The sequence below is a fragment of the Oryza glaberrima genome, chromosome 8 (genome assembly GCF_000147395.1).
Source record: "Oryza glaberrima chromosome 8, OglaRS2, whole genome shotgun sequence".
NCBI lineage: Eukaryota > Viridiplantae > Streptophyta > Magnoliopsida > Poales > Poaceae > Oryza > Oryza glaberrima.
The window spans coordinates 4,289,353-4,311,419 of NC_068333.1; the positions used below are offsets into that span (position 1 = coordinate 4,289,353).

At 43.7% G+C, this 22,067-nt stretch overlaps 2 protein-coding genes across 2 annotated transcripts; one reads left to right on the forward strand and one right to left on the reverse strand.

Annotated features, from left to right (window-relative positions):
* Positions 1-1,356: 1,356 nt before the first annotated feature.
* LOC127781572 (putative disease resistance RPP13-like protein 3) lies at positions 1,357-6,395 on the reverse strand. Its single transcript, XM_052308542.1, has 2 exons — positions 5,854-6,395; positions 1,357-4,527 (listed from the first exon to the last, which is right to left on the reverse strand). Exons 1-2 carry the CDS (start codon positions 6,354-6,356, stop codon positions 1,932-1,934), a joined length of 3,099 nt encoding a protein of 1,032 aa, XP_052164502.1. The 5' UTR covers positions 6,357-6,395; the 3' UTR covers positions 1,357-1,931.
* An 11,208-nt stretch (positions 6,396-17,603) lies between these two features.
* LOC127783301 (uncharacterized) lies at positions 17,604-21,354 on the forward strand. The gene is made up of 3 exons (XM_052310549.1): positions 17,604-18,071; positions 19,098-19,223; positions 19,306-21,354. The coding sequence occupies exons 1-3, from the start codon at positions 17,745-17,747 to the stop codon at positions 20,878-20,880; spliced, it is 2,028 nt and encodes a 675-aa protein (XP_052166509.1). The 5' UTR covers positions 17,604-17,744; the 3' UTR covers positions 20,881-21,354.
* Positions 21,355-22,067: the final 713 nt, after the last annotated feature.

Here is a 22,067-nt window from a genome sequence, read left to right on the forward strand (position 1 = left end):
GAAAGAGTACGGTGGATGGAAGGTGAAGGTATTCTAGACAGATGTGTCCCACCAAATTTATTACTATTTTTATTGACTAGACATCCACTGTTGATTGCCACGTAGCATACTAATGTTAGGTTGCCAGCCACAACTAATGTTAGGCAATTTATGGCAGCCACAAAAGTGTGGTGGACAAATTGTTAGCCACAAAGTGTGGTAAAATTAGCAAGAAAATTGAGTCTATGACATGCGGGATATGCTATTGAAAAAGTGTGGCAAGCCACAACTGTGGCAGTGAACCAAACACTTGCCTAACAAACTGTGGCAGCCAAAAGTGTGGTGTGGCAAAGTGTGGCCATGAACCAAACACCCCCTACATAAACGTCACATCGGAGAAAACCGTCGTCAAAACCACTCAGGGAGGCAAAATACAATGGTATTGATAGTTGAGGGTTGTGTTGTACCCAATTTTACGGTAAAAGAAGTAAATTTAGAATACTGTTAGTGAGGCAAATTGGATTTTTTTTTTCAAAAAAGATGTTGACCTATGTTGTTATATTCAAGTCCTCTTTAGACGGGACAAATATAGGTAGAAATTTTACGTGATTTATGTGAAAAATCTTATCAGTCCTTATGTTTTAAATTGCCTTTAGCAAAGTACTTTATATAGCAAAATAAAATAAGGTGGTAGGCACGGAGAAGGAGAGACAGTATATGTGCGAATCGTCACGATGCGTATCGTTTACCGAACGGCACGTACCGTCGAGGCATTGAGATATGGGGCATATATGTCACTGCTTCAACGGCACTTATACTATTATGGTTGAGGGGTGGTTGCTTTCAAGTCGTTGGAGAAGAACACTTGTGGGGAGTGAGATGATAGAGAAGACATATATTGGAAGTGAATTTTTGTCCCTCGAGGAGATATCCCATCGTTTTATGCATGGCATTTAAAAAGTTATCAAAACATTTGTCAAGATAGATCAATATATGATATATCTTTTCGTAAAAATATGAGTTAAAATTCGACTTATACAATTCGAAACAAAAATAACAAATTTAATCGTGAATTACGCGTTCTATTCATAGTCAAATTTGTTATTTTTGTTTCTATTTGTATAAGTTGAATTTGAATTTGCATGTTTGTGAAATGACATATCGCATATTGATCTATCCTACTAATTTTTTTTAATTTTTTTATGGCTTTTAAGTGACATGCAAAAATAAGAGGATATCCCTTAAGGATGATTTGAGTTTTCTACATATATTCAAAACAATCATATATCACTCTATATAGAGTACCATACATATACATGTACATAGTACAACCGTATATACTCGCAGGGAGCATATTACTGTACATGATAACTGCACCCGTGTACAAATTAAGCAATTAACAGTCCACAAAGACGCTCATACATGCAATCTACACATTATCAATCGTACAATGAATACTGCAGATAGCTACATACATAATATTGGGAAACAAATTTTAATTAATCAGCGATATCTGCTCGTATATTTTTTTCTCTCAAATTCAATACAAATAGTTATAAAAAATTGAAAAAAAAAACGAATAGTCCATCGTGTAATTTTTTCCCAAATTCAATAGAAATAGTAATAAAAAAATTGGAAAAAAAGAATAGTGACATTATAGTCCAAAAATTAAAGTTTAAATTCGACATACCCATTGAGAAAAAAAATACAAATTCTATTAACACTGTCAATTTTTTTTGAAACTTTTCATAATTATTTAGATGATTTTAAATAAATAAGGGAGGTTCCCGCAAGATATCAAAATAGTTTCCCTACCAACGTTTATATATTACCATCAGCATGATACCAGTACGACGGTCATGTACGATACCATACTGACGTCACCCATTTTTTTTCATTTTAAACCCAAGCAATACTTTATTATCGTACTTGCTCTGATTTTAGTACTCCCTCTATTTGGGGGCAGTCATCACCCTCCTCTTGGACATCTTGCCATGCACCACGTGGATGTGTTCGTTGTCTTGGTTGTCCATGAAATTCTTCAACTCCTCCGAATCATGGATGGTGAGGAGCTCCAGCTTCGGCGCCATCTTCACCGGGAACATGTTCAGCTTCCCGCAGTGGAAGACGGACACGTGCCGGAGCTGCGGCAGCGCGCCGCCGCCGTCTCCGACGACGTCTCCGGCCGCCGCCGCCGCCGCCGCGGTGCACTCTGTCAGCTTGTCTAGGCTGGTGAGCTGCAGCTTCCTCAGCTTGGGGAACCCGGCGGCGGGGAACCTCATGTAGGGCTTGACGTAGGACGCCTCGTCGAGCACGAGCTCCGCGAGGTTGGGGAGCTTGGCGATGGCGTCGATGAGGGGTTGGTCGCACTCTGATCTGTGCAGCTCGAGCTTGGCGAGGTTTGGGAGGAGGTAATGGTGGTGGTGGTGGTGGCCTTGCAATGGTGGCGGCGGCGCCGTCGTCGTCGTCTCCGGTGGCGGCGGGTTCCATGGCGGCGCCACCCTGCCTCGTAGCGTGAGGTACTCGAGCTGCCTCAGGCCAAGCATGGTGAGGAGGTCCCAGAGCGGGAGCGTCGTCACGGCGTCGTCCGCCGCCTCGAGGTCCAGCGACCGCAGGCACTCCAGCCCGGCCAGAGCTGACGACAGCCACTCGCCGCCGCCGCCGTCGCCGCCGGCGGCGGCGGCGGCGGAGACGTTCCACGCCATGAGCGACCGTAGGCTGGTCATCTTCCCGATGGCGCCGCCGCCGCCGCTCCGAGCCCACCGGCCCCACGGCACGCCGTGGAGTGTCTGCAGGTCCGGGAGCACGGCGCGCTCGTCCGGCGCGGACCAGGCGGCGAGCCGCCTCGCCATGACGTGGCGGAGCGAGGGGTTGCGCCAGAGCCGCCACGGCAGCGCCTCGACGTCCGTGCGCGACACGTCCAGCGTCTGCAGGTTCCGGAGCCTCTTGACGGAGCTCGGGAGGTGCCTCATGGCGGTGTGCGAGAGGCCCAGGTACCTGAGGTGGATCAGCCACCCGATCTCCTCCGGCAGCGACTCCCGGTGCGGCAGCCGCACGCCCTTGAGATCCATCACGCGGAGGAACCTCGAGCCATGGACGGAGAAGGTGGGGGCGCGGCCATTGATGAGCTCGAGCGCTCTCTGCCACGCCGCGGCGCCGGCGGCGTCGTCGGCGGCGCGCTCCGGGATGTCGCAGAGGAGGGTGTGGAGCTTGGGCGCCTCGAGCATGACGGCGAGGTCGGTGTCGTAGGTGTTCCGGAGCGCGAGGCGGCGGGCGGCGCCGTTGGAGAGGACCGCGGCGCCGCTGTGCACGTGGAGGAAGTTGGTGTCGCGCGCCTCCGCCTGGACGAAGTCGAGCACCGCCTGGTGGATGCTGACGGCGGCGACCCTGCCGCCGCCGGCGTCCGTCTCGACGAGCTGGACGAGGCACCGGGAGATGAGCTCCTTGAGGCACTCCTCGCCGTGCTCCTCCACCGTCTGCCCGTTCTTCGCCTGCATGAACCCCTCGGCGACCCACAGCCGTACCAGCTTCCCGGCGCAGATCGGCGTCTGCGCGGTGAACCCGGCGAAGTAGAGGAAGCACGGCTTCAGATGCGTCGGCAGGTCGTCCATGCACACCGTCAGTATCTTGTCCATCGATGTCGCCATCTGCTTCCTCTTCTTCCTCTTCTTCGTTTGCTCTGTCGATGTCGGCGCCGTCTCGCTATCATCGAGGCTGTCCTTCTTCGGCTCCGCCTCCGGCGGCGTCTGCTCCGGCGATGTCGGGGGTGGCGTATCATCGAGGCTATGGATCACGGCCTCCCATTCATCCTCCTTCTTGGACCTCAAGAGTCCGGCGAGCATGACGATGTTGAGCGGCAGGTTGGAGCCCTTCGTCATGGAGTCCACGAGGCTCTTGAGCTGCTCCATCTTCTTCGGCTCCGGCTCGCCGTGGCCGTACACCCTCCGGCGGAACAGCTCGGCGGCCTGCTCCGGCCGCAGCTTCCCGAGCTCCCTGGTGCGCACGACGCCGCCGCCGCCGGCCACGGGTTGCTCCGACTCCTCGCTGATCTTGACCTGCGTCGTGACGAGCACGCAGCTGCCGGCGAGGCCGCCGGGGAGCGCGGCGAGGAAGAAGGCCCACTCCTCCCTGCTCCGGACGTCGTCGAGCACCACGAGGTACCTCTTCCCCTGGAGCGCGGCGGCGAGGCGCGCCTTGACGAGCCTCTCCGCCTCCATCCCACCCCGGCGCCGCACGTCGTCGTCGGCGGCCTCGCCGCCGAGCTCGTCGTCGCCGGAGGAGGCGTTGGCCTGGCGGATGACGTCGTGGAGGAGGTCGGCGAAGCGGAACTTGCGGGGGACGTGGACCCACGCCGTGCAGGCGAAGTGCTTCCGGATGCTGTTCCTCCGGTAGAGGTAGCTCGCCAGCGTCGTCTTGCCGATGCCGCTCTTGCCGGTGAGGTTGATCACCGTCCTTTGCCGGCTCTGGTCGAGGACCAGCCTCTCGATTTCGTCGTAGTCGCCGATCTTGACCAGGTTGTCTTCGATCTCCAGCTCAGTCAGCGATGACCTGTACGAATGAATGTAATAGTCAAAGAAAGTCAATTTACAGTGGATGCACTCCAATAGTCCTATAATCTATGTTATTATTTTCTAATTAAGATATAGATTTTACATTATTTTTTATTACGTAAAATATAAATCGAGAGCCTCTTGATTTAGTCATAACGAGCTTCCCCATCAACTATTATCCGGATATGTGTTAATCTTAAATAATCTTATTTGACTATAGTATAAGTTCATCAGGTAAGTAGAAAAAATATTCCTAACATCAATGCTTCAAATAAAATTTTTCTATTAAATTACTCTCGAAGGAGATCTATAGGTTGCTAATTAGGCAAACCGGTTCAGAATGGTATGGGTTCAACGACGGCACAATACCTATAGTGGGCCATGTGATGCCTACCCATGTGCTAAGGTCTCAGCCCAAGACTAGCATAGTTAAATCCTATATACTTATATAGTTTATCCTCACTAAATGTAGTTAATGTTGTTTCTCTTTTCTCTCATTAAGCCACATCACCTTAATTATTTCTAGTATTTGGATGATACATCTATGGTTCAAATTGTTTTTTCTTCTTTTCTCATAAAACCATGCAATCTTAATTATTTTTAGGCTCAAAATTAGTTTTGAGCATAAAACCATGATAATCATATTACATATTATTTGTACATATTATACAACTTAATTTTCCATATCAACACGGCGGAGTATTCATCTAGTACTTTTACATAGTTATATACTTTTAATATTTAACATTAATATTATTATTGTAAAATGAAATGCATAAATGTTAAAGGCTGTCAATATTCTAAGCAACAGGTGCAAATTAAATAATGAAGTGAGTATATATATGTATATACTCGAACGTACAAGTTCTATAATTTTGAAAGCACATTAATTATTTGATCGAAATCTATTTTTAGTTTCTGTTTCATTTTGAAATTTATGCTTGAATTTAAATATTCCCCCTTTTCCCTGTTTGAATTTAAATTTTGGTTTGATACATCCGTTTGGAATTTCCAAAGTTTGGTTTCTCTGATAGTTCGGAAAAAAACTATTCCCTCATTTTCATATTATAAGTCGTTTTAATCCATTTTCTTCTAGTCAAACCTTTCTTTAGATTTGATCAAATTTATAGTAAAATTTAGCAGCATCTACGACACTAAATTAGTTTTATTAAATATATTTTGATAATATGTTTGTTTTGTGTTGAAAATATTGTTACTAAACTTAATCAAACTCAAAACTTTTGAACTGAAAAAAAGTCAAAACGATTTATAGAAATCTTTATGTTAGTTTTATTTAATTATATATGAGCATATATATTTATACCAGTCAGTGTACTTCTTGCGGTGAGGTTTGGAGGCACAGGGCAGCTTCTCGAGGTTGCACTCCTTGCGCTGCTGCTTCATCTGCTCGATCCGCTTGTTGATGTCCTCGATGCCGTCGAAGATGGCGTGGCGGGCGAAGACGCCGGCGGCGGAGTGGCGGAGCCAGCGGAGGAAGGAGGGGACGTCGAAGCAGCCATGGCAGTGGAGCTCCCCCCGGTGGACGAACTCCTCCAGGAGGTCCTCCGCGTCGTGCGCCAACTCCCGCGTCTGCCGCACCCACACCTCGATCAGCTCGTCGTAGGCGGCGGCGGCGGCGGCGCCGGTGCCGGAGGAGGAGGAGGAGCCGCGGCGCTTGCGGTCGGCGTCGCGGAGGAAGGTGCGGAGCCACTCGAGCTCGTGGCGGAGGTCGAGCACCTTCTTCCCGACCTCCGTCTGCAGCTTCAGCTCCTGCGCCGCCATCGACTCCAGCTTGTCCACGGCGAACTTCACCACGCCCTCTGTCATCTCCGGCGATCTATTATATTCTCTCTAGTGCTTGATCAATGCAAGTTCGATCTTGATGTGAGGCCGTTGTTGCATTCCACGTTTATATAGAGGAAGGGGAAGACGCTAGGGTTAGCTAAGCTAGCTAGCTGGTGTGGAAACACATCATAGCTAGCTAGCTGCTTCTGGGTTTGGCTTTAATTTGAAGACGGAATATTATTGCATGCAACACGTTGTTGCATTTTTCTCCTCAGAAAAAAAATAATTAACACCATTATCTATTCTGACCAAATATGCGAATCCATGGCACAGCTTTTTAAAATTTTTTAATACCCCTCCGTTTCACAACGTAAGTCATTCTATCATTTCTCATATTCATATTGATGTTAATGAATCTAGACATATATATCTATATAAATTCATTGATATCAATATGAATGTGGGAAATGTTAGAATGACTTACATTGGGAAACGGATGAAGTATATATATTTACTATAGCTATCTTGGGAAATTGGGAATGGGGCGCGCTTATCCGCGTATATATATACACGTAGTTCTGTGCATGTTGTGTGAATATGCATGTGAGATTTTGAACTAAATGCCACTTTTAATGTGGCAATTAACTATTTGCCACTGATCCCACATGTCATAGACACATGTGGACCCACATGTCATATACACATGTGGACCCACATGTCATAAACAATGTGGACCCACATGTCATTGAGATAGGTGTGGCAAATAGTTAATGGCCAAATCTAAAAGTGGCAAATAGTTAAATGCCCCTATGCATGTAGGTATTAGGCCATCACAACGCTCACCCTGTACTGTGGTCTCAAACCTCCATGTTGGAGCTGAGCACCCATGATAGTGGGGATCGTGGCTCCATAAACCTTTATCGTGCCAGCAGAGGTCGCCTCGCCGTGCTTGGGCTTAGGAGGTTCGAAACCGCTGCTCGGGGTCACGCGCATCGGGGAGAATCGGAGCCTTGTGACGCGCTTGGGGAAAAGGAGAGGTCGAGGAGGACTTGTCGTGGTCGTCCTTGCCGCTCACCGCTGCCGTTGTGGTGGTGTCGCCGCTCGCCAAATCATCCGCCACGGCTGCTCCCCTCCGCCGCCAGATCTAGCGAGCTTGTGACCGGATCTGGTGAGCTCATGGCCGGATCCGCCACCGCCGGTGGTCTCTCACCGTAGCGAGAAAGGGGTGGGAGGAGAAAGGCCATCCGATGCAACCAGATCTGGCGCCGAGATCCTCCGCCACCACCGCTCACAGAGAAGGGAGGGGGAGACAGGTGATGTTGTTCCTTCCCCCATCACCACTCCCAGAGAAGATCCGGGGAGAGGCCGGAGGTGGATGGGAAGTAGAGGGACCAGTGCCTCTGTGGCGGAAGAGGAGGCAGTGGCGTCGAGAGGACATGATAAGATAGAGATGGCTAGGAAGAAAAAATAAAGGAGACTAGAGGCTGATGGTAGGTCCATATATAGATTAGGGGTATCTATACATTTTTTTTTGTTGTTATAAGATCTAAAATAGTTAAGTTTATGGTAACGTTAACAAATATCATAGGGGCTAACATATAAATAGGTAAAGGCTGAAACACAAAATGTACTCAATTGTGGTCACCGTTGTGGATATAGTAGTGGCTTTTGTGTGGTCTTATCCTATGTGGCAAGTTAAGACCACTAGTAGCTATGGTCTCTATTGTACATGCCCTTATCTTCACGACATCACGTAGGTATTCCATGCATGTAAAAGGGTCTAATAATAATAATTGGATTCCCGCTGCCATTATAATTTCTTAGTTTAGAAATATGGCATTCTTGTCATTATATTGTACTAAGGGTGTGTTTAGTTCACGCCGAAATTGGAAGTTTGGTTGAAATTGGAACGATGCGATGGAAAAGTTGGAAGTTTATGTGTATAGGAAAGTTTTGATGTGATGGAAAAGTTGAAAATTCGAAGAAAAAGTTTGTATCTAAACAAGGCCTAAGGTGTGTATGCTTATGGCCAAGATTATATATGCGTGAATAAATGCTTGTGTGGTCTCGTCAAAGGTAGACACAAAAATATTGTTATAATGATTATTTACTCCATCTGTCCAAAAAAGTTAGGAGGGAATGTGGTCCTCCTAATACAACAAATCTAATAGGAGGGGTCACATCCCCACTTTCGTTAGGTTTTTTTTGGGACGAATAGAATATGGTACTTGATAGGAAATATTTATATGTCCCGAGTAGGTTAAAATTAGCTTACCCCCATCCGATGTTTTGGAAGACACGGTCTCCAAAACGTATATTTGATTATGATTTTTGTTGTAATATATAATGAATAAATATTTATTTTTATTGTAGTATTTTTTTAAGACTAATCTATATGTGCTGTTATAGTGCATTCAAACTTAATATTTAAAAAGTTACTAATAGTCAAAGTTCTAATAATTTAACCTCAATACTGAGTAAAACATCAAGAATTATGAAAGAGTATATTACAAATAATATTGACATTCTTGAAGGCTACAGTTCGGTTGGCACTTACCGCGCGGCTGTTCCGCAAGTCGCGCGAGCGCAGCAGCCGCAGGCCCGCAGCGCTTCCGCATAAATGGCTTCTGAACGCACCAATAGACTCATAATTAAGGGAATCGAATAAAATCCCTCTCGAAGGGCCTCTTTTCTACTAAGCTGTCACATAGGATGTTTGGATATTAATTTAAAATATTAAACATAGACTACCTACAAAACTAATTACATATACCAAGCTAATTCGCGTGACAAATTTTTAAGCCTAATTAATTCATAATTATCACATGTTTACTGTAGAATATCACATAGGCTAATCATAGATTAATTAGGCTCAATAGATTCATCTCGCGAATTAGTCTATGGTTATGTAATGAGTTTTGTCAATAATCTACTTTTAATACTTTTAATTAGTGTCCATACATCTGATGTGACATAGACTACAAACTTTTAGTCCCATCCAAACAGCCCCTGAGTATGTTGTATCCAGTACTATTATCTAGTGAGATAAAATAACATAGAATTATTTTTATTCCAATGTTGTTTAGATTGACTTATGTATCATATTCATCATTATCTAACAAATTTAATTTAAAAGGCATTATCCAACAAGTGGAATAAATTGGTTTTCCCTATCAATTGAAATTAATTACAAACAGATCAAATGTTTCCAACAACAGATATATGTAATATAAGACACATTACAAAAATATTTTCTTTTCGCACACATGCATATATATCTCCTAGCAACGTGTTGATTAAGATTTCTAAGTGAACAATTTAGATTTAGACCTTATTATAGCTAGCCACATCATTAGATGCTAGCTTCTGCGTGCGTATATATGCAGGGCATATTGCGTTAATTTCATGTCTAGCTAGTGATTAGTCCCATCCATGCATTATGATCGTATAGATGCTGTTCCTTGTAATGTGGAGAGGTGATTTGTAGCAGAAGCTAGCTAGCAAAGCATCTCTGATTACACTTGTGTGTTTGTGAGGCTGTCCTGCCGCGCACAGAGATCACAATAATAATTCCAGCGCTTTAATTCGGTTTATGTCACCTTTCAAGGCTCCTTTCAAACGCAATAACCTTTTTTAAAAAAATACAGCAACAAAAGAAAAACGTAGAAATAAATTATCATACTCCCTCGGTTCTCAATTGATCATCAAGGTCAACGAAAACTAATAACTCTTCTATATACTATATTTACTCTGATTGCAAACTTGATGCATGCATCATCCCTATTATTTTTAAGTCAATAACAAGCCAAAACATTGTATTTTGGTTGCAAAGAGTTATGTGCATGGATGCATGCACCAATATCCATTTACTCATATGCACAAATAACAAATTAACTTAGGGATGTGTCAACGGGTGATACCCGTATATGGTATTTGTAGAGTATAGAGATCATCGGAACAAAGGTGTACGCGAGATTGTAACAAGAAAACAAGGGTTTATACTAGTTTAGGCTCTCAAGATGAGTAATAACCCTACTCCACTTTATATGGATATTTGGATGAGAATACCATAGGAATTACAATAGGGAGGTAAAGATGGCTGCTCTAGTCCACCAACTAGAACCTATCTAGAACAACCCAATAAGATCTATCCGACGACTAGGGTTTTAGGCTTCCTCCAAACTGTATCATGATGTGGCTTTACCTACGACTTGTAACTCGATGCCTGTCCTCTACGCACGAGGGACTTAAACCGCAGTTGTACCATCTAGTGAGAAGTGATTAAAGGTCTTAACCACAGAAAGATCTTGCATGCAGTCTTCTCGTCTTCAATTATGCTAGTTCTTTTAGAAGGGCTATTTTGGGGGATAACTTAAAAACTTGGTTGGAGGTAGTAGCAAGAGTAATACCGGTTAATCTGACATAACAAAATGATTCTTTTGTTTGGGAAGTGCATAAAAAAGGTGTTCTCTCTGTTAACTCAATGTACAAGGCTATTATATATCGTGACATTGTGCCAAGGAAAGAGGTGTTTCAGAAGTTAAGAGTACCGTTGAAGATCAAAATCTTTCTATGGTATCTAAGAAAGGGGGTCATTCTAACCAAGGATAATTTGGCTAAGAGAGGATGGGTTGGGAACACTACGGGTTGCTTTTGTAATTCTAGTGAAACAATACAACATCTTTTCTTTAATTGTCACCTAGCTAGATTTGTGTGGAATGCGTTGTTTATAACTTTTGGAATCCAACCGCCTACTAATGTCGCTAGTTTGTTGGGAAATTGGCCTTATGGTGTTCATCCTAGGCTTAGAGCTCACTTTCTTATTGGTGTTGCTGCTTTATGTTGGGCAATGTGGCTTTGCAGAAATGATGTGGTTTTCAATGGATCCAAAACTAACTCTTTTGTGCAGGTAATTTTCAGGGAGGACTTTCTGGGCGCGGGAATGGTCCTTACTTCTTAAAGAGGAAGAGGGCCAACATGTGAAAGATGGATGCAAAAAGTTGGAAACGACAATGTTGGACTTCTTTGCCAAGTTTGGTTGGAACCAAAGGAGAAGATTGGAAGCTTGAGGCTTTGCTTTGATCTACTTCGTTCTCCGTGTTTTTGTTTTGTTGTTTTTGCTTTGAGCAAGTCGAATTTGGGTTGTTTGGAAGTTTGGAGTCTAAGTACTCTTTTATTTGAACCATTGGTTTTGTCTCACCGTGTGTAAGAAGATGAATGTTGAGTCTAAGAACTCTTGTAAGTTTGGTTGGCTGTGTATATCCGTTTGGATGTAAAGGCCGATTTAATCCATTATGCTAGTTCTACTCCGTCATGGTGGCTACGAGATGATTTCTCTCTCAGCAATTTAGAAAGCATCCTCTCCAGGACAGCACGGCAGTGAAGATCCTATCACCATTCGAGGAGATGCCATACCTGAAGAAACTGTCCTTGGTTGGTATGCCATCTCTGAAAAATGTCAGGATCGACTTCAACTCTGATGGCCAGATAGATAAACTCGATTTTTAGTGAAATTGAAATATCCCAGTGTTCAGGTTTAACATCCATAAGACTACATTCCTGCGATGCTTTGACTAAGCTAAGCATCAACGATTGTGAGGCACTAGCTTCCTTAGAGGGCTTGCCGTCTTCTGAACAACTGCGTCAGTTTGTTGTCCAGGGATGCCCTCAACTTCCATCAGGTTCCTCCATCCCAACCTGATAATTTGGTGGCAAATTAGCACTAGCAAGCTACCTGTAAGTATGGCTTCACTAAACTATGCCATACTCGTTCCACTTTATGGAAGAATTACTAGACATTGCATTAATTAAAACTTCATCATAATTCATAACGACTCAATGTTATACACTAATCGGTGTATCGATTACCTATTAATTCTAAAAGTTCATAGGAAGTGTCTCATTAATATGGTATAGATATATACGGTATATGAAGATTTTGAATAAATAGAGAATAAAACAACCTTGATTTTCTTTATTTACGCTGTTTACATATGTAGTTTTGTAGTCTAAACCAAGCAAATTTTCATACTTATAATTTTATTTTTAAGAATTCTTAGCCACCACAAAATGAGTGCTTGGCAACAGGAGTAATGAAATTATCTGATTTGTTACTTTTAAAATCTGATTCGGATTATAATCTACTCTCTGGTTCCATATTAATTAATGTTTTAGACAAGGTTGAGGTCAAACTTTTATAACTTTAAAAATCAATAACTTTAAAAATATTAAGTTTAAAGGAACTAGAACAGCATATACAGATTTGTCTTTCAAAGCACACTATAATAAAAGTAAACATACTTGGAGAGTGCTTCTATGCTCCTCAAATAAAAAACTGCACGAAAATTAAAGCGCATCAATGGTGGAGATTAAAAGTGGATTAACATAGTAATCCCCATTAGCGAGGGGGGCAGTTTTGTACTTAGCAAAAACTGAGCCCATATCCATATCGATCGAGCGATTGACTTGCGACGGTGGTCAATTCGCGGCGATCCTGCAGGCTGCCAAGCGGCTCTGCATTCGGGGGGCGGCAGTTCGCTCCGACACAACGGGAGCAAAGCTCCAGTTAGTAGGGATGCCGGCCGCCGTCGTCGGGGCCGAGCGCTGTGACGCCCGGCTCGGCTTCTCGTCAACATCATCATCTTCGTGCGTCTCGACTGTGAACACCAGCCGCAGCCGGTGGATCAGCTTCTAGATGACCCCAATATGGCACCGACGTCGCGCACCAACAACCTCGTCAATAAGGGCGCCTTCAAATCTGACTCCATGGGGAATAGGGAATGGCCGGCCGAGGCAGTCAGGAGTTCGGTTGTCCTTGAGGGTTGATACGGAGTACTGTACTTGCTTGCAGAGTTGTAGTTGATTTGTGTTTAGAAGGGAGGACAAACTCTTATGTGGAATGATCCGCTCAATGTGGTTCAAGTGCTGGTTTAATTGGGGGCAAATGTGGATCCGAACGTAAAGCTGCTCCACAGCCAGCTGGGAGCGTGAGGGGTGTAAAATCAAAGGTGTTTTTGATTATTATTCTGTGATGAACAATTGGGCATTGGAGATTATTGGTTTTGTTATTTGAAATTTATTCACGGAGTGGTTTGGAGATGATTGGATTTACAGGTGAATCGCAGGATCGTCATTTTATGTGACCGGTCAGACCGGCGTGTATCTCGCGGTCAGACCGGCGCAGCCCGCGGTCTGACCGGCCGACGCTGTGTCGGTTTCGGTTTCGGGTTGTTTGTTTGGATATCCGAGTTTATTTCATGATTATGACTTCTAGATGGATACTATACGTATGTAATATATTGTTTGCTGCTAATGAGTCAAGTTGGAGATAGCTTGGTCTCGGAATATGGTTTCTTTGTTTGTTTCATGTGTAGGTGACTCGATGTCTCGGGAGAGTATTTGCGGTGATGGACCGGGAGTCGGCTTGGGGATAAAACGACGTCCGTGGTGGTCAGAGATCATGCGGGATACTTAGGCTAGAGTTGATGCACGTGGTTGATGGAGATTCCATATGGCATACAATGGAGGTATTGTGTGCGTATGGGATGCGGAGTCGAATTTGGAAGGAGTCCAAATTTGGTACGATTGGTTATGTAAAGTTTCTTTCTTATATTAGAGGGTTTCCTAAGGTATTTAGGACTCTTAGTATGAGTTTGGTTCGTAGCTTTAGGCTACTTACCTCATGTATAAATAGAGGGGGAGCGTGAGGCTTTTCGGTATCGCTTTAGAGAGCAATTGAATTGAGTTTTGAGTTAGGGTTTCGAGTTTAGTCGAAAATTTTGTAAGGAGTGCTGTTGTTGCACTTTGTAAACACAAAGAGAAGTAATAAAGTCGTCATCCATTTTAAGAGTTCTTCGATTTGTGTTTCACCGGGTTTCGGCGGTCTAACCGGCGGTACACCGGCGGTCAGACCGGTGGCAAACGGCGGTCAGACCGGCGGGAGCACGGCGATTAGACCGGCAGCGGTAACAGGCGCGGCAGGCGACATCGGCGGTCAGACCGATTGATCTACATCGGTCAGACCGGCGACATCTACTCGGTCAGACCGGTAGATCAATCTCAGTCAGACCGATCTCCATCGATTTCGAGGGTAACTTTTATTTCCGCTAAAAGTTTTCGGTTTTTGGGTATACCAACCATTCCCCCCCCCCTCTGGTTGGCTTAGTTCTTGTGATTCGATCCTACAATGGGTAACAGCAGAGAGGCGGAAGGGGCCGGGTGGAGGAAGAGGCCGGTGCTGCTCGTTGCCTCATTGGATGAAGCCACACGGCGCTGCTCACGGGAGCTCGCGGCCATGGGGTTGCGAGAACTGCCGCCGCGCGCCGCGAATCCATCGCTCGATCGATGGGATCGACATGAATACGGGATCAGATTTTTTTCTAAGGACAAAATTGCCCCTTTCTAATGGGGATTACTCTGTTAATATCACTTTTAATCCCCACCATCGATGTGATTTAATTTTCGTGTAGGATTTCATTTGAGGAGCATATATGTATATTATAATAGAAAAATAAGGTCAAATATATATTTTGTAGACCGTGTCATTGTCCAAACGTCAATTAAAATAAAACCGGAGGGAGTAAGGATTAACCAAACACATATAAGTAGTATATTAATTTGATTCATGTAAAATTAAAATACTGTATTAATTTTTTTTCTGAGAAATAAATCGTAGCAAGTAGGTGGTGTTAATTCTGTTTTTGATTATGGAATAAACCATTTTGGTGTAACTGATGATTGATACATTTTATCGACATCTTTGTTTGATGTTTTCCACATTCCATTTGCTCCTAAGTCAAATAGCACAATCTCGAGCTGATTCCATTCAAAAATTTACTCCATGAATCCAAACTTACATCCTTACAGTTTTCCCATCCATCAAACAAGATGTTCTCCTTGTTCACTCTGTCCTGAAAAATCACTGTTTTTCTTCATAATTCCAACACACTTTTTTTTCCTTTGTTATTGATAGTAAGATCTGGTTTCAGAATAAAGAAGAGGGGAACCATCTGGGACGATGCGAATTGTGAATTTGTGATACCTGGATGTGGACAAGCTTGGCTCTGCTGAAAATTATATTGGCACTTCTGTCACTGGACGCAGTTGATGCTGGATCGGTGTGGTTTTGCTGTTCTGTACGTTCACTATTATTTTAGTATACTTTGTTGTCATCTTATTCACGCTACTAATAAATATGGAGATGTTATGCCTAATGTGTAATAAATCGAAAGGCAGACCAACTAAACAGTTAAATGGTCTGATCGTGAGGGCTTGTGCCATTTTGTGTTACCTAAGTACAATTTGTGCGTTTTGTGAATTTTCGAGGGCGCAAGGAAGATTGATGCTATTCTGGTCAAAAGTAGGGGAAAAAAGGTCTCACCTTGAGTGGTTTCTCTTTTAAAATAAGTTTATTACCTTCCAAGAAATATTTAACGTGATTAAACAAATTGTCCAAAGTTATAGTTAGTATAACCCAGAATTGTATACTCCATCCGTCCCAAAATATAAGCATTTTTAGAATAATACCAAGTCAAACTTTTAAAATTTTGACTATTAATAGCAAAAAAAAATAAAAAGATCAATTATGTTAATTTGATGTTACTAGATTTATCATTAAACAAACAAATTATCATAATATGCAACCTTTTTTATTTAAAACATCTTACTTTTGTAGATATTGTTAGTCAAAATAGCATATCGAATACTGTGTTAAAGCTAAAAAATACTTATACTTTGAGGCGGAGGGAGCATATGTTATGATCATGGGATACAAACTAAGTAGTTGTTCCATGTGACCAAATTTTATCTTTCGTTGGAGAGAATAAATTATTTTTAGTTGTATTAGATCACAAAAGCCTTTGACTACTTGCGAGATGCAAGTGGGTGGGGGTGGGATGGCTCCTAGTCTGATGCACGTCAACATGGTATCTGCCTATCTGGGTACCCTTTTGGTTTATAATTATTGATATTTTGAATAAGGTTACGGGTAAACTTTTAAAACTTTAACTAATATAATAAAAACAAATATTTATTTATTGCATATATAAAACTATAAAGTCGTAGTTAAAGATATGCTAGATATGCTTTGAAGATCATGAGATTGTAAGAGTACTAAAATTTAGTACATACGGATATCCGGTTGGATCTAGTACCCTGTTGTTAACACGTACTCCGTTCATAAAAAAAAATCTAGGTAGGGATTTTGATACTCTCTCCATCTACTTTTTATTATATTTTCAAATCTGAAAAATTTATATTTGAGAGGCATATTTCAATCCAACAACCTATCATTTTAAAGAATATCTCGGATTTAATACGTGACTCTATTCTTCCACACAAGATTGGCTACATGGGCATTGAGAAATGTAAATATTAATGAATCGCTTGTTTACGAGGAATGACTAGCAGCATACTATTTAAATGGATGATAAGTAGAATTATTTATTCTTGGTTTGTGTGCCAAGATGAAATATGACTATCAAAAGTAGATGGAGAGAGTACCACCTAGAACAACGAATCTGGATAATCTCATGTCCAGATTCGTTGTATTATGTGGGGTTAGGCTGAGTTTTTTTTTACGAAGGGAGTATAAGAGCACCCGCAATGGTAAAGTAAGGTGCTATCTATAAAGCATGTACATCTCAGCAATAGACTAGATAATAGTAAACCACTTCAATGGTATGTCTATATGGATATCTATAGCTCTCTAATCCATTGCCTCGTTTTTCTCTATAGACTATCTCTAGGTTAGTAGATAATTTTGCTCTCTCTCTTCATTTAATCTCTTCCAAGTAGGAAAATATGCTGACATGGATCTCTTGTAGAGAGCCTATAGATAACCATTGCGGGTGCCCTAATAAGTACGGTGGTTGAACATTACACAATTCTCAATCCAGCACAGTAATTACCAAATCACTCCAGTTAGTAAAAATATTATCTCTCATTTCCCCCCCCCCCTAAGAGCAGGTACAATAGCAGGCTATTAGCCAGCTGTAAACATATTTTAATAAGATAAATGATGAGAGAGAAGAGCAGCGGGCTACAGATCTGTAGCCAGCTGCAGCACAGACTCCAAGACATAATGTGTGTATGACAGGTGAAACTAGGTATTAATAGTATAGTAAGCAACTATTATATGAATTAATTAAATGAATTGGAGCTAGTAGTGGCCTATTCTATTAAACTTCCTCTAATAAAACGGTAAAACGGTCATTCCTGTACACAGCGCATTAAATGCTCCCTTTCCTTACAATTCCCCAAAAAAACCGCAACACCCCTTCCCTCCCATCATCACTCCCCTACTCCCACTCTTCCCCTCCCCACCCCCACCTCACTCCGCCGCCGCCGCCACCCCATGTCGCCGACGACGCCGCCACCGCCGCCGCCGGAAACCTAGCCAGTCAGCCATCCAGCAAACTGCGAACCCCAACAATGCCGCGCTCGTCGACCACCCGCCCCGCCGCCCCCGTCCGCCTCCGCCGCAGGCCGCTGAAAACCCCCCTCGTCGTTGCTGCCGCTGCCGCCTCATCGTCCGCCGCCGTGGGGCTGCCCCGCGGGGGCGGGCCGGGCACGCCGCACCTGCGGTGGGGCGCCGGGGAGCGGGAGGAGGAGGAGAACGACGGGGAGAAGGGGAATGCGGTGGGGGCGCCCGGCCGCCGCTCCGTGAGGCGGCTCGCCGCGGCGGTGTGGCGGCTGCGGCCGGCGGAGGAGGCGCCTCCTCCGGCTTCCCGCCACGCCGCGGATCGTGCCTGCCTCGAGGTAACCACGTCTCTTCCTCCGTTCGAACACCCTCAAATTTCACCACCCCCAATTTTAGCCCGCATTTTGCTCCAATTTGCGCCGATTTGGGACGAACGGGTGGCCGCATTGAATCCCGCACCACCACCTCGTGTACCGCCGCCGTTCATGCCCGTGGCGGCAGGGCAGCAGTAGAGGCGTTTAGCCGTTGCGGCAGCTGTACGGCGCTCTCCAGATCGAAGCACAGATCCCGCCATTAATGGCGTCCTATCAGCATTTGGTGCTCCATCTTGATCGTTGGGAGTGGCATTTATTGACAACCCCATCGCCATGGGCGCGTTTCTTGTGATCCGCTAATCTTTTGCTCATGTGATCCATCCACTCCTACTCCTCTTTACGTGGGGACCCGGCTCTGGCATTGAATCTTCGGCGCGCAGAGAGCAATCAGTGTGTACTTCTGTACCCTGCTTGGTTCTTGATATGGAAGTAATCCGCCTGTCCCCTGCTGCTACTGTTGCTGCTGCTTCTAGTTCTTTGGATGCTGGAATTTACTGGTACCTTGTCAGCTTCTTGCTGTAATGGGAATGTTTCTACTGCGGTTATTATAGGTGTCAGCTCTGTGCATCTGACAATTTGGTTCCAAGAGCAAACAAATGCATTGTTTGTGTGAGCTGGGTTCAGAGATGTCTCGCAGTAACTTTGTGGAGGCTGGGGGGTTGCTCTGGTGTTTCATGGTGGAAAGATACGACCAATCGAAAAGCAGTATAACTGCTAGAGTTTTATAGACATGGATATTCATCTTGGGTTATCTGCGCAATAGTTTTGTTTGACTTGTGAGCTTTGCTTGTTTTGATGTGAGAGTTATTTTAAAATGTAACAACATGAATCAGCAGATCTGACTCTGGATGTCTAAATTTGTTACCTTCATAGTAACAGAGTGAGTCATATGCTTCTGGGAGGAGATGAAAATGAAAACATTTTTAGTTTCTGGTTATTGACATTCTGTTGGTCGTATGTTAACTTGTTGGTTACATTTACTTATGACAGCATATACCAAGGCATCTACAAGTCCAACTACTTAGGAAGGATCATGTTAGCACTCGATATGGCCTGAAGAATGAGACTTCAAGCCCCATATCTGTCTTGGAACGACATAGTGGAGAGCTCCACAAGGTAATGCTAGAAACTGCTTGCTTCAAACTTGCTGGTATTTCTTCTGTACTGTATAGTTAATTTGGTGGATTTAATTGTGTAGGGCCAACTTCATCTTGCTTCAGACGTGTTGCCTATAACCAGCTTGGAGAATGCAACAAAGTGGGAGCCTGACGGCATAGAGGGGATAGAATCAGATGGTGCCTATGTGATCGCCAGCCAACTAAATCTCATTGAAGAACAGAAAGGGGAAAATTATGTATCGAACCTCCAGGTGGAGCTTCAACAGACACGGGATAGGGTCGGCAAGCTAGAAGCTGAGCGGATTTCAGCCAAGAAGCAACTTGACCACTTGTTCAAGAAACTGACAGAGGAGAAAGCAGCTTGGCGGAAGAGAGAGCACAAGAAGGTTCAAGCCATTCTTGAAGATATGAAGGCAGACCTTGAACATGAGAAGAAGAACCGGAGGCAACTAGAGAAGATTAACATAAAGCTTGTTGATGAGTTGAAGGAGGTCAAAATGGCAGCAAACAATCTGTTGCAGGAGTATGACAACGAGAGGAAGACACGTGAACTCACTGAGGAGGTGTGCACCAAGCTGGTGAGGGAGTTAGAGGAACACAAGGCCGAGATTGAAGGCCTGAAGCAAGACTCTCTGAAACTGCGTGCGGAGGTGGATGAGGACAGAAAATTGCTGCAGATGGCTGAGGTGTGGCGTGAAGAGCGTGTGCAGATGAAACTTGTTGATGCTAAACTCACCCTTGAAGCCAAATACGAAGAGTTGAGCAAACTGCAACTGGATGTTGAGGCAATCATCGCCTCTTTCAGTGACACCAAGGGAGACGATACCATAGTACAAACAGCAAAAAACATCGTACAGTCAATTGAATCAACCAGGGAACAGGAGATCAAATTCACGTATGAACCACCACCAGCATCGGATGATATACTAGCAATCATTGAAGAGTTACGCCCTAGTGAAGAGCTCGAGACAAGGGAAACTGAACCATGCCATAAGCACAACTCTCCAGTACACGAATCAGAAAACCAGCAAGATTCCCCAATGACTGATATATTCCTGGAGAACCCAACCAAACTGTACTCAAATAGAAGCCATTACAATGAGAGTGACATGGGTGATTCCAGCAGCTGGGAAACCATAAGCAATGAAGAGATGCAGGGGTCGAGCTCTTCAAGGAATGGAAGCGAACCTTCAGTCAACAAGATATGTGACAAGATTTCCTGGACCAGTGGGGATGATTCTGAGGCTGGGCAGAATGACAACCTGAGTGGTGAGTTGAGCAAGGCCTACTTCGCAGACAGAAAACCATCCAAGAAGAAAGAGTCAGCCATATCAAAGCTCTGGAAGTCATCCCCTCTGAAAAACTGCGAAATCTTCAAGATAGATGTCGTGGAGATGATGAACGGGAGATCATCGAACGAAAGGCTGTCAAATGGCATGCATTCTTCGAACGAAGGCGCCAATCAAGATGCAGGACTCAGCTCGCCAAGTATAGGGCAATGGAGCTCACCTGACTCGATGAACAGCCAACTCAACCGCGGGTTCAGAGGCTGCATGGAGCTGGTTCAGAAGCAGAGCTTAAAGGCGAAGCTTCTAGAAGCTCGGATGGAGAGCCAGAAGATCCAGCTCCGCCATGTGCTCAACCAGAAAACCTAGAACTGCAAGAATTGAAGAGCGACAGGCACTTGTAACCCTGCAATTTACAGCAAGAAATAAGGCCAGGCACACGATTTACTCCATTTTCTCTTGTGCATTGTAGCATGTAGCCTAGTCTCCTGTACTTTTAGTCTTTTTACTCCATAGAAATGAATAGCTAGCTGGTTGTAGCCTTGTAGTGGTAGGCAGCCTGGCAGTAGTTGATGCTGTCGTATTGTTGTAGTACTGAATTCTGCTTGGATGCGTAACGTAGCAACATTTATACAAGCAGCATTTTTCAGACAAAGTTCAGCATTGTCAATGAAAATTTGTAATCTCGATCTCTCCCCATTGTTAAAGCTCTAATTCAGATCGGCTATCGTGTTTTGAAGGTTTGTCATATCCTAGGTTAATTACGAGCTTGCTGTATTTGATTCAGTGATATTTGAATCTTCTAAACATTTTTTAAAAAATTGAAATAAACTCAAGCAGGAAAATATCTCAATTAGGTTCAGTCTTTTTTTTTACAAGCAAAGGAGGGTCTATGCTTGATTTCTTATAAATAATTCCAAACAATTCATATAAAGGTTTATTTGGCATTATAGTTCACAAGAGACGAATTTTGAACAAGGAGTTTCATTTCAGTTGTATATGCTACGTAAACATATGTAACCAGGGTTTACGATTCCAACGAAATCCGGTCAGATTTCGCAAAATTTTGACATTCCGATGAGGCTCGAAGTAGAAATCGTCTGAGATTTCGAGGAGTTCCATCCAAATTCAAATTTGAATTGATAAAAAAATAAAAAAACAAATAAAATATTATAAATACTATGATATTCTTAGAACCTATTGGGATATAAATATTCGAAAAAAATAATGTATTGTGCGTATTTACTGAAACTTACATCAGGAAAGAATAAATAAAGAATTAAAAAAAAGGAAAACACTTATCGGCCGGATTACATGTACTAGGCCCAATTAGTAGTTGGTCCAAATTACAGATTATTGATCAAAATTTCGATGATTTCGATCTAAATTTCACCAAAACCGACCAGTTTTCGAGAACTTGTCAGCAAACTCAGGGAATTTGTATTCAAATTTTGGTTTATGAAATTTGTTCAGAATTTACCGGTTTTCCACCGAATTTCACAAAATTCCAAATTCCACCAGTACCCGAAACGGAAGGGCCTATTGAAATCGTAAAT